The sequence below is a fragment of the Fukomys damarensis genome, unplaced genomic scaffold, assembly GCF_012274545.1.
Source record: "Fukomys damarensis isolate Sample0158 unplaced genomic scaffold, DMR_v1.0_HiC HiC_scaffold_94, whole genome shotgun sequence".
Taxonomy (NCBI): domain Eukaryota; kingdom Metazoa; phylum Chordata; class Mammalia; order Rodentia; family Bathyergidae; genus Fukomys; species Fukomys damarensis.
Genome location: NW_022901006.1, coordinates 88,851 through 102,671, shown reverse-complemented (window position 1 = coordinate 102,671; position 13,821 = coordinate 88,851). Strand labels below are relative to the sequence as shown.

The following is a 13,821-nucleotide window of genomic DNA, read 5'->3' as shown; positions in this document are numbered from 1 at the left end:
TTCTTTTTAGCTGATAGGAAGGGAAAATTTATATCCGTACTATTATGACACATTTTAAAATACAATTTCATATAAAGCAAAATGTTCACATTTTTTAAACAAGTACCACGTTAGTCCCATTTTCTTTCCAAAAGTTACAACTAATCTATAGGCCAACCAAAAATCATTCCTTGTTTTCCATTTGCCTGTTCCTCCTTTGCTACCCAAGACTTCCAGTATATTTCCAATCTGATTTCCCATCAATTCAATGTATACATTTTGCTGAAGCCATAGGGAAAAAAATTCCATGGGCTACTGAGTTCTACTTTCCAGTACATTTAATGAGATTACCTGTCAGTCCTAATCTTTGATTTCCTGACAACTGCTTCTTTGCCTCCAGGCTAAGTGAACAGCTGCTCAGATTTGCTGTAACTCCCTTTGAATAATTCTATCAATCATAGTTATGAAATTCTTGTGACCACTGGCAATATTAAAAGCATCTTCAGTATGTTGTATCCTATCACATAAAAGATCTCAATCTATGTTGCTAAATTAAAAGATAAAGACGATCTCTTCTATTTATAAAATTCCTTTCAAAAACACTTTAAAGAAACATACTAAATATACTTATATATCTAGCATTTGTACCTAGATAATGGGGAGGAAGAACTTAAATGTGAACTTAATTTTAAGTATATATTTTCCTGGAAAAGAAAAATGAATTTTAGCTCCACACCAATATTAAAAAAAGTCGAAAATGTGTATTAAAGGTTTCAATATTTGAATATTCAAGACATTTCTTCTTTAAATGTTTTTATCATATAATTAAAGGTGTAAAATTTTAAATTAATATGAATAAATTCCAAGAATTTAGTGATTCAAGGATTCAAAACAAACTTTAGTTTACATAAAGTATAACATTACATAATAATTTTATACAAATTATTTCTTTAAAAACAAATGTTCCTTTAAAAACATATTACTTTTTAATTTTATTTGACTTTTTAGGTTTCATTTATTGTCTGTAATGCATAATTACGTTCACCTTTGGATATCAGTATCTATATATACCATATCTAAGTCATCTGAATTTCCCTTATCCTGCCCTCCCATCTACTCATCCTTTTCCCATCTCCAAACACTACTCTCCTATTCACTACCTTCTATCTTAAGACACTGAGACTATGATTTATAAATAGTAGAAGTCCTGTAATGTCGGTATTAAAAGGACTAGGAATGTATGTCTCACTAATAATCTAACGTATGTAAAAGTGTACCAGTAAAATTTCCATAATTTTGTAACAGAATTTTGGGAGAAATTTAAAAAGTTAATATTTTAGCCATGCACTAAGTTTACCCAGAAACTATTTCAACACCTAAATGAGGTTACTACTAAGGCAAAATGTAGAAATAATCTCTTCTGGTTGCTAATGTATTTTTTAAAGTGTTATGCTGCTTTACCATTTAAGTATATAGAAAACTTCCATAAATGCAGTAACTGAATGTAATATGTGTTAAACTGGATAGTTCTTATTTCATTTATAAATAAGAATTTTTTCATATGTAATAAGGTTAGAGAAAACAGAAATCTTTTTTCATAGTCATTTTCAGTTGAAATATGTAACTCTGAAAGGACAAGATTTATCTTTTACTATCAATAAATTATTGAAAAGAAGCAGAGCAAAATGAAGATAAATTTAGTGATTCAAGGATTCAAAACAAACTTTAATTTACATAAAGTATAACATTACATAATAATTTTATATCAAAACTATTTAACTACAAATGTTCATTTTCAGGATAAAGTATTTTAATGAAAATAAATGACTTAAAGAAACTCATGATTATTATATTGGTGTGAATATGTATACTGCAAATTTAAGACAATATTAGATAAGCTACACATAAAAGATTACATACAAATTAGTATATACAAATGTAAATGCACTAAAGTACACAGAACTATAGCTTATTTCTGGTGAAACAAACACTTTTCTACTAAACCATAAAATGCATTAATTAACCTACCAACACTAGAGAAGACTTGCCAACAAAATATATAACTAATTTAGAGGTAGTAAATTTCATATTTTCATAAAATTTAAACATAATGCAGTAAAGTCATTTTTATATAAGATCCTTCAAAAATATTAAAAATATCATTAACAAGTATCAAAACCTATTCACAAAAATATCTAAGGCACATATAAAATATAGTATGAAATAAACTCTACCTAATTTCTAAGAAGCCACTGATCTTAAGTAACGTCTTACGAGCTTAACATAAACTTGCTATATAGAGACAATAATGCTGCCATCAAAGTAAATTGATAAAAATTATTTTTAATTTATAGTAAGAAAGAAAAATTACAAAGTAAGATGATTTAAACATTTAATATACAAAAGATTCAAGAAACAGTTTAAAGTTTTTCTATTAATGTTAAACATCTTGAAAAGTTAAATAAGGAAAAATCATATTCAAAAGAAGTGTCCCAAAATTTTAAATCCTAGTTATGAAAATTACCTATAAAGAGAAACCAGGAAAACAGTAACATATTTCAGTATCAATATTTTTTTAAAAAAATGATAGAGGCATGTTTTCAAAGTACCCAACTCACTAAAAAAGAAATTTAACGTAATTCAGGGATTTAGCTCAGTGGTTCCACCTCCTTTCTTGCAAACAAGAGCAAGGACTGAGTTCCATTCCAGGTACCACAAAAAAACCCAAAAAAACAAAAACAAAAACTAATTCAGAGAATTGTAATGCAGAATATGCAAATTATACACTGACATGTACTGTACTTGAAAGGCTAAGTCAGGGCAATGGTAAGTTCAAACCCAGCCTGGATACGTGGGTTGGGGGACTACACGTGTAGCTTAGTGCCAAAGTACAAGGTTCAATGTCCAATACTGAAAGAAAAGAAAAAAAAGAAAGAAAGAAAGAAAAGAAAAATTCAGGATAAAGAGGAGGAAGGGTGAGAAGGAGAAAAAGAATAAAGAAAAAAATCATTAACTAGTATTACTGTAATATTTCACTACATGTAAAGATGTTTCTAAGTGCATGAAAAAAAAAACATTACTTTCGATACCTCTAAAAAAGGCACTGCCTGACAAGCAGAAAAACGTTCATGCTAGTTATGAATTGAAACCTTAGCTTGAGGCTATATTCTCAGCCACCACAGGCCCTTTTGTGAGACAGGGTGAGTTCAAAATTTCAATATTCCTGCTTCAGCACAGCAGCATTTAGACTTTTACATATGCCGGAATTACATCTTTTCTACATAATGTAAAAGAAGCACTCCTGTAAGTATGCAGAAAAAAAAAAGGTCTAGGTAATTGGTAAAATTTTTTTAACTCATGATGCTACGTGGGGCTCATTACTACTCTAAGCTGTCTAATAATGTCCATGTTTCTAAAAATAGTCCTAATTACACACAATATTTCTTCCTTCAAATTAAATATACATATGGTCCTGAAATTCCTATTTTGATAAGACAGTTTCATTACTCTTATACCCTCTCTTGCCTCCTCTACTGTACTGTACTAATATACGTTAAGTAGCTATTATGCAGAATTAGAAAATACAATAGACATTTAACATAAGGTGCAGTTACCGTACTTTATTATGACTTGTGTCTAGAAGTCCCCCCGCCCAAAAGGCTCATGCTGTCATAGGTGAGGCATTTCATAAGTAGCTGGATCTAAATTGTGGGATGCCGGGTTTAAATAGTAGGATGTTGGGATTAAGAGTGTATGATTACTAAATTAGTCCATTGATTGGTCTGGCATAGTTTTAAATGTAGATAATGAGAAAGACCACACTGGGCAAGAATGCTACCTGCCTAAGCAGTAGCCTGGACAGACTAAAAGGGACATAAAGTCACCAGTTGTTGCTTGATGCTTTTGTGGCCTCTGCCTGCCATGAACTCTTTCTCCTTTGTAATGCCTCTGACATATCCTCCTGCCTTGGAGCCAATCAACTATGGATTGAAACCTCTACCAAGAGTGACCTAAAATAAACCCTTCCTCCTTTAACTTTAGGTGTTAGGTATTTTTGTCTTAGCAATGAGAAAACTTAGACATACTTAATCAGTCATACTAGTCTGAGATTACTTTCAAATTCTCTCTTTTAAAGGCAATTTATTACACTTGCAGTGGAATTGATTTACATGTTATCAGCAAGAGTACAGTCCAACTGTGTATGTAATTGATTTAAACAATTCAGGAATGCTAGTGGAAGGACAATATAAAATTTGCACTGCTTGATACATAACTACCAACTGTGAAATACAGATTTCAGGGATAGTAACAATATAAAGAGAAAAATAGAGCACAAACTATAAAACATATACATATGATTTTCAGTAAGGTATTATCAATTTAATACAATCTGTTATAAATTATACTGAGAACTTTCTACAATTACTATTTGCAATGGAAACTAATACCACAAATTATCACACAACAAAATTTCTGCATGATGACTGTAAAACAATGTAATAATATACACTTCAGAGATATATGGTCAAACTTAAATCCCATCATTCCAATAAGTCTTATCATCTATATACCCTTCTGATCTTCAAATTTTCATATAAAAATACAGTAAAATAATATTTCTCAAGGAGCTGATATACAGAAAAATAGGTTAATATACTAATAAGGCCTCCGGAATAGTACATGTCATATTTATGATGATAACACTGAAAGTAAGCAAAAGAAATATTGTAGATGGACAAAAAAGTACCGATACATCAACTGGGAGTAGCTCAGTGATAAAAAGAGTGCCTGCTTAAATACCAGGTGATGGATTCAATCCTAGCATTAAAAACAAAATCTACTATGTTCACCAAAACTTTCATTATAAGTGTCTAAATATTTTGAAATTTAAAAAAAGGTACTTGAAATATATACACAAGAAAATGAGCTATATGTCTTGAAAGTTGTGTTCCATACCACTGGCCATACAAGCTTAACTAAACAAATCCATTTGAGAAAAACAGTAATATTAGAATCTTACAGGATGGAATATGTGGCTCAGTAGCATCAAGCCTGTCTGGCAAGTGCAAGTTTCCAAGTTTGATCCCTGTTTGTAGAAAAATAAAAAACAAATGAAGAAACAATTTTGTGCCAAGTGTGGTGGCACATATTTGTAGTCACATACCTCTGAATTAAAAGGTCAGCCTGGGCAACAGTGAGTTAAGGGTCAGTGTGAACTACAAATCTAGACCCTGTCTCAAAAACAAAAAACAAACAAACAAAATCCTATCCCAAAAATAAAAACAGTGAAAGATTATCTCCTAAAAATACACAATCCCAGATTCCTTAGCCCGTTCAATAACTACACAAGTCTAATTCCTACCCTAGATAGTTGCTAGTATCTCTCTCCCCTGGTGTTGGCCCAACCTCTCAAGGATGAAATCTCTCCAGGCTAGCTGGCACTATTTCTCTCTCCCAATGTCAGGCCATTCATGTATAGATGTGATAAACTTGGCTTTTCCTAGCAAGCTGCTAAAATGTCCTGATTTCTAGTACCTGTTAACGGAAATAAACTACTTTTTTCCTCACAATGAAGAGCCTGTTTTTTGTTAACAAGTATATTCTTTTATAATAGGGATTACTTCAAATTGTCATGTATAACAAAACATACAAATGAAAAATTTTAAAGGCATAAATCCCAGTGCTTGCAATTTATATAATTAGCAAATAAAAAAATAATACTAACAGATTAAGCCAGTAAAAAACTGGAACAAAAAAAAGGTATAGACAATTTATGGAAATGATCATTCAAATACTCTACCAGTACACATAAAGGAGTCCAAAAGAAAATAGTTACCATATTTGATTCCCAAAGCAAAGGAAAAATAAAACTGTCACATCTTTGCCAATGATATGGACAAATGGAGCCTCTCAGATGATTTAATATCTACTAAATACAGCCATCAAGAATTTTGCATTTCTCAGTAAGACTGACATGTATATGGACTTTAAGATATAAATGCAATATAAATGTGTCTTAAAATCAAGAGAGCAAAATGATGTACAGACATTCAAAAGCTGTAATGCTTCAAAACTGAAAAAAACTGAAAGCCTAACTGCACCTAAGAATGGATAAGCTCAGTCAGGGATTTAGCTCAGTAGTTCCATGGCCTGCTTCACAAGTGAAAGGTCCGAAGTTTGATCCCCAGTATAAAAAAAAAAGGAAAAGCTACAGTATATTCTCAAACAGATACAGAATACTAATAAATGAGATTAATGATTTCCCAAACCTTTCCACTTCAAGACTGTTTTACAATCTAAAAAATCTGAGACTCCCAAAGAGGTTTTCTAAAGGTAGATTTTATTATTAGAATGTATCATTACCAAAAAATTTAACCTATGGCTGAGTATTTAGCTTAGTGGAGCCACTGTGTGCCTCACAAGTGCAAGAGCCACTGTGTGCCTCACAAGTGCAAGGTCCTGAGCTCAACCCCGACTGCAAAACAAAACAAAATCAAAGTAACTTATCTGTGTTGATTCACTTCATCTGTACTATATCTATCATCTGTACCATAAGAATTTTCTGAGTTAAAAAGTTAATTTTAAGCTGGGGGTAATAGCACACACCTGTAATCCAGCATTTGAGAGTCTGAGGCAGGGAAGACTACCAAAAGTTTAATGCCAGCCTGGGCTACATACTGGGTACCAGGTCAGCCTGAACTATATACACTAAAACCCTATCTCAAAATAAATAAATAAATAAAATTAATTTTTACACGTTTAATATTTGGTTTAAGACAAATAGATCCCCTTATTTTCTACTGCACAAAATATGCTGCCTCTGTATAGTTTAATTTAATTTTATGTACACACGGGGATACTAATCTAAAAGAGAAAAATAGTATAATCACCCTTCAACTGGATCTGCACGTTTTTCTTTAAACACAAATGAGTCAAATATAAAACAAATTTTAGTTATTTCAGGTTGATAACTTTCAAATAATTGAGGGTGAGCAACTTTCACATAATTACTGATTGAAATAATCAACAGTGTCAATTGCCTTGTTTTTTTTAAGGTTAGACATGCTCTTGAAAGCCTTCTGCACAGAATTGACATTTTGAGCCTCTCAGTGATCTAAAGCCCTCTTTAAGAAAATGGAATTTAGAAGTAAGCACTGTGGCACATACTATAATCCTCAAACTCTGGGAGGTTGAGACAGAAGAACCACACATTCAAGCCCAACCTACGTACCTTAGCTACTCTGAGAAACCCTGTCTGAAACAAATACTGGGAATGTCGTTCAGTGTGATGGCCCTGGATTCCATCTGCAGAACTGTGAAGGACTGAGGGTACGGGTTAATATTAAGAATGTTGCTCAGTAATACATACTTTTTCTAGCACCATAAAAACAAAACAAAGGATAAGCATTATCATGATTTGTTTACCCTTTAGAAGTTGTATACTGTATAATATTGTTTAAGGCACCTGTATTTGGTAAAATGTTTTCAGGAAATAGGGATGTAGCTCAGTGGTGGAAGGTGTGCCTAGCTTGCCTGAGATCCAGGTTTGATCCCCAAGACAAAGATAGGGAAAAAAGTAGTTGCATTAAGAATTCCTACATTCTCATGAATGAAATGAAGATCTGTGGGAGAAGAATTATTTCAGAGCTACTTGTTTTGGTCAGTTATATACATAAATGAAGGATGACTTATTAATACTTTTTTCCAAGAACACATTTACCTGTTTTACTACAAAATTTCAACTGAAGAAACTTCAACTCCGTATGTATCTATGAATTAATTATTCAAATGGCAAGTTTTAGAAATAATTTTCCTGTGCTAAACCATTCAACTTGGAAAACAAAGCACTTAAGCTTTCCAAAATTAGGACTTTCCAAGGACAGAATATTTTGAGGAATACTGGATTTCAAAGTTATGTTTAAAAAAATTAAGATGAGGAAATACAGAACATTTATAGGAATAGAGTCAAAAGCGGACAACAAGGAAAAAGGGGAAAGAACACAGCATAAGATATGGATTTGGAAAGAAGGAAGGCAATTCTCCAATCAGCCAAAAATGGTGGGGGGGTTAAAAAAAGAAAAAAGTCTTCAAAAAGGAACTTCTGGAGGAGTATAAAAAGTTCAAATACTCACATAAGATGGCAATCCATCTTAATTAAGTAATTAAATAAGATACACCAGAAATAAAATTCAAAGCACTTTGGAGTCAAAAAAGTGATCTCCAGTAAACACAAGTAATACAAACAAGATTAACTGGTAAAAATCAATACGCAGGGTTTTTGTAAGGTACTGCATTAAAAAAGAGAAATAAATATTTCAAAAATACACAAACACTTCATTTGCCCAAGATACTTAGCTAGTATTATATTAATTTTATACTAACTATACTAATATTATACTCATTTTCTAGATCAAGGTCTATTCCTTAGGCAAAAATTTTTGTATTTACACTTTTTCTTTTTTTGAGACAGTTGGCATGAAGGCCTTCAATTTCGAACTTTCCTGTATTGAGTAACTTGAGATTATACCCCACCTTCCATCTAACCATTTTGGACAAAAAATGCTTCACAACTACCTAACAGTTACCTGTTTTATTATGTTGGGGTCTAATTTACAGTAATCAATCTTGCAAAAATCCAGAGACTCCAAACTGGTACATCTTTTGTTGGGGTGCTGTGCAAAATATAATTCTATCTTCTTTATAGCTCTTCAGCTAAAGATAAAAAGCAACTACTTCTACAGTCAACAAACAGAATGCACTACCAACTTAAATCAAAACACGGTGTATAACTAACACCCTTCTGTCTCCTGAACTGCAGTTTCTGGAACTTCTCTAAATCATGACCCACTAAAATAAACATGGAAATCTCATTATCTCTTCAATACTCCAAAGCAGCATCACTGTTTTGACTTGTTTCAGTGCAGGGAAATAGAAAACTTGGTTTTTATGTCACAAAATGGTAGGAAACAAGTGCTCCACAGGTGTCTGGGAACTTCTGCCTCTATGACTTTTTTTCCTGAACCACAACAGGAGCTTTAAATGTAGAGCGAGTTAACAATTAATTAAAAGGTTCTCATCAGGTGATTAATTTCACCAGGACAAGGTTTGCATAATGATAGTACTGTGCTTTTAGGTCAGTAATATTTTTCTAAATCTATTTCTCAAAGTGACTTTTTACATTATCCCTATATTTTCAACCATACAGATTTGCTTATTTAAAATGTAATAATAAGAAAAAGTGTTTTTTGTTTTGTTTTTGCTGTGACAGAAGCAGGCGTAGCTTAATAAACATTACCATTTAGAAAACATTCTTCATCATCTTTTTTAGGAGTAGAGTACTTAACAGCTTAACTATTAGCTGTATTTCTCAGCTTTCAAAAATTTCCAGGGGAAAAGTGTAAGGGAATATGAATCATCCCTCAAGTTTGCCGTCCACCTTTCTACCTATGGCATGAACTTGAGCCAAATTGTAAATGACTTTTCTGAAAACATTTCACTTCTCATTCTTATCTTCACGTAACAAAATCCTATTCATCGTTTGGTATCCTTATCAACACTCCATCCCACTTATGAAATTTCGGCAAAGAATGGAGCAATGCTCTGCAACGTAAAGAACTTTTAAATCTTTGCAACGACTGATGAATACTGGACTGAAATCACTCAGCAAATTTACGTAATATGCAATCAAAAGTGCTTTCAGAAAGGATTTTATAAATATAAAGTGTTAGGTTAAAAACAGCCGAAAACCAGGACCAGGCCAGTATCATCATGCATACACTGAGTCTCGAATAAAGCATTTGTCCTTCAAAACGAATGCATCTTTTTCAACTCGTTTCTTACTCAGACAATATAAAAAGTTCCCTAATCCGTTAAACATCTCTTATTGTCTAGGTAAATGAGCAAGGCATCCTCCAAATGTATCCTGTTCTTGGGTGGCACAATACATTTACTGAATGAGAGTAATTTTTTCTAACATATTCTACTTTTAGGTTGTTAGTCATGGGAGCCAAAGATTGTTTGAAAAGCACCTCATTGAAATCACCTTTAATGGTCATGTACAACTTAAGCAAAAACGTTTTCGGTGATTGCACGGCTGCCATCCACCCTGACAACTTTCAGGTAGTTAGCTACCGAAGTAGGGTAAGGCTCGGAAGTGGGTTTGCTGAGGAGCGATATGGCCGCAACAGGCCAGCAAGAGGGTTTGCGGCCTGCGGCAACTAGTCGAAACAAAACGAAACAGCTGTCAAGGGGCTGAGAGAAGGACAGGAGGAAGGTGGCGCTGACTCAGCGCGCTTAAAACCCGAGCACCCAACACGGAGGCTGTAGCAATGGCCGCCGCGAGGAGCGAACAACTCCGATGCATTGAGCCTACAGTAACAGTGACTGTTGGACACCCCCACCCGCTCTTATACCCCACCCACCAAAGGCTGTAAAGAAATTTTCTTTCCAAACACCGCCCTCAAAATGGTAGCTCCCTCTCCCAGCAGGCCCTTCAGCGGCGGAACTGCAGACGTCTCGCCTCCCATTTCACTCCCGACCCTCGCCGATATTTACATAGAGAAAATTGGCCTGCCAGCCTGCGGCCTTCACCCCGTGCCTGCAGGTTCGCCATCTCGCGAGGCCTAGCTCCAGAACCGTGCACCTAGTAGGCCGCGACACCCACTCGAAATCTTGTTAACAGCCTCAGGGACCATCGGACAACCCTTCCCCGACTCCCGCGATGCTGCTGCCATTCCGGGTAGCCAGACCCCTCCCCAGGCATAACTGCAGCCTCCTCGGGCCTCCTTGTTGCAGCTTGGTGTGCAGCCGGCAATCTAGGCCAAGAGCAGGCAGCCACGCGTACACTAGGTCTCACGGCTGCAGCGGCACGTAGGACTCACCCGACTCGTGTGCCGGCAGCCAGCGATGGTGACGGGTGTTGCACGCCGGTCTTTTCCTGTAGCACTGAGCCGAGCTCCGACTGGTGGGGAGGGCGAAGGGAAGGAGGGGCCGAGCTGGAGGTTGACAAAAAACGGCCCAGTTCCCCCGCACAGGCCCGCCGTCAGCGCGTCACGTCATAGCCTGGGAAGAGACCCAGGAAAATGCGGAAGGATAGACCCATCACCACCGGTCCGGTGGGTGTCCAGAGCCAGGTGACGCGGGAGCCCAGTAGACTGTATTGGGTAAGGGGGTCTCCGGAACCCTGAAAAATGACAGTTTATTTCCACTTATGCGTTCCTTCCGCCGCCACTGCCTCTGCCTTGAAGCTCGAGTGGGGCTGCATTATGAAGACCCCAGCGCGAAAGCGGCTGCCGGAGCCACTTCCCATCAAGGTCTTGGCCTGGCGAGAGCCTCCCCCGCAAGGTTCTGAAAGCATTATTCCTCCAGGAGCACACGCGCCTAGCCTGGGGCAAAGTACCCAGACCTCGGAGGACTTAAATCAACATCGAGGCTAAGAAAGAAGATAAATTGCCCCCATGTTTCTTTGCCATCTCTAAAGGGGGAAAAACTGAACTAAAATGGGAAGTGCGAGCAATCCTACACCAAAACTTTAAGTTTTAAATAAGATTGGTGGCCTCACTTAAAGAGAATAGAAAAGGGAAGTTAGATCTTGAAAACTTTCTATATATAAAGATTTTCAGAGGAGTGTATTTTCTTATATGACAGGTTTTGAGAATACTGAAATGATTTGTTTTACTAACATTTCTCTATGAACTTTTGCACAACTGCAAATAACAGTAACAGATTAAACTATAAATTTGTTTTCTGACAAACTACTTAATAAAGTGTGTCTTTGGAGTGGGACATGATGGAATACAGGTCTTTAATCCCAGACTGAGGTAGCAGGTGCAGGAGGGTCGCAAATTAGAGACTAACTTGGGTAATTTAACCACACCACGTAGCCAAATTAAAAACAACAACAACAACAACAACAACAACAACAAAAACTAATATCTGAGAAAGAATGGGGGGAAATAGAGAAATTTGTATAATTCACTAGGCAATTACACATCATTTCCCAGTCTTGTATTTTAATTTTTGTTACTTTAAGTCCCTATGCTGTAGCAGCAAATGAACCCAAGGCCTTTGATATAGCGTAAGGCTTTTTAAAGGTTAGCACTAAATCGCTAATTTTATTCATACTTAGTACAAACTTTTCATCTTGCCTTTTCATACTTCGTAAAAACTTTTCATTCTCTTGCCTCCAAGAGTCGTGGGATTTCAGGGTTACACCAAGAGGTTCAGCCTCATTACCTTAAACTTTAATACTTTATTTTTCCTTTCTGACCTTATAGACATTAAAAAACCGCAAAATGATTTCTTAAAAAAATCAATGGTACAGTTGGAAGAAAACCTTGACAATGTATATCATGGTATTTTTCCTCTCAAACCATTACTTTTTTTTTTTCAGCTGGTTCTTGTTCAATAATTGTAAATGAAAATGTTCTTAAAGAAAATTCCATCAATCTTATGGTACTTCATTGAAAACATTTTTCAAATAAAGAGCTATTTTAATTTTCAACATACAGTAATTCTTCACTGAAAGTATTTTCAAATATAAAAAGCTATCTTAATTTTCAAAATAAAGTAATTGTAGGGCTGAGGATTGAGTTTAGCGGTTCGGTGGCCTGCCTTGCAAGTGCAAGGACCCAAGTTCAATCCCTGGTACCAAAAAAATAAATAAATTAAATTAAATAAAGTAATTGTCATTTAATGTTCAAGTATTTTAAGATTTCATAATACCCAGTAATCCTAGCAATCTGGGAGGCAGAGCCAGGAGAATTTCAATTCCAGCCTGAGCAATTTAACAATTTATGAAACCCTGTCTCAGAAAAAAATCCTGAGGATGCATAGCTCAGTGCAAAGCTCCCTTGGTTCAGTCCTAATACTGCCAAAAGACAACTGTATTTCCAGTCCATTCTATAGTTTACACAACATCCACTGAATTGTAAACACCATGGTCAGAAGACAAAAACTGTTAATGTTCTTGTTAGCTCTTTCATAATTATCATAGTACAGTGTTATTTTTTATTTTTAAATGTTTTGATTATAAATAAATTCTAATAGATGTTAATCTGGTTTATACAAATACATGTGTCAAAACAGTAATCAATTTGTTTTATGTTTCAAACTATAAATGCAATTTTTAAAATCTGAATTAAAGGGAAAAAAGAATGGTATAATTATATTGACATCCAATAAATTCTATAGATGATAATACAAAAAATTCTATAGATGATAATACAAAAATGCATATTACATACTGCAGTATTTGCTTTTAAAATAAAGTTTTTTATATTGCAGCTTTACTTATGGATGGTAGTGAGGCCCGAAGCTAGTAAGATTTTGATGTAGCTGCCTGACAGAAAATAAGCAGATAACTGTACTATTGGGTGATAAAAAGAAATCAAATGATAAATCAATGGGCAAGCTTCTGAATTCTCTGAAATAAGGAAACAGGATGTATAAGCAAACTAGGTGAAACCCCTTAAATATGAAATGGACTACTACCTGTGAATGTGCTGGACATGTTTCCCACAATAATTTTTCATGTTACTTCTACTTTAAGAATAGCATGCAGTAGAAAATATATGAAAAAATGTTCCACATCACTGGTCATTCGAGAGATGCAGATGAAAACAACACTGAGATTCCACCTCACCCCACAAAGAATGGCTGCTATCAAGAAATCACACAATAACAAATGTTGGCGGGGTTGTGGGGAGAAAGGAACCCTCCTCCATTGTTGGTGGGAGTGCAGACTAGTGCAACCACTATGGAAATCAATATGGAGATACCTCAAAGAGCTTGGACTGGAGGTTCCATTTGACCCAGCCATCCCTCTGCTGGGTATCTTTCCAA

General features: G+C 35.1%; 1 protein-coding gene across 6 annotated transcripts in view; it reads right to left on the bottom strand.

Annotated features, from left to right (window-relative positions):
• Window positions 1-11,021, bottom strand: part of LOC104875806 (zinc finger Y-chromosomal protein) — a 59,912-nt gene extending 48,891 nt beyond the window's left edge. For 2 of the 6 annotated variants that reach the window (XM_010643527.3, XM_033760587.1), the window contains exon 1: window positions 10,643-10,825. In XM_010643527.3, the coding sequence (XP_010641829.1) occupies window positions 10,643-10,712 (70 nt within the window). In that variant the 5' untranslated portion in view covers window positions 10,713-10,825. Of the gene's footprint in view, window positions 1-10,642; window positions 10,836-10,859 lie in introns of those variants that run through there. The other 4 variants (XM_010643528.2, XM_010643529.2, XM_033760589.1 and 1 more) reach the window with 4 other exon arrangements.
• Between the last annotated feature and the right edge of the window lie 2,800 nt (window positions 11,022-13,821).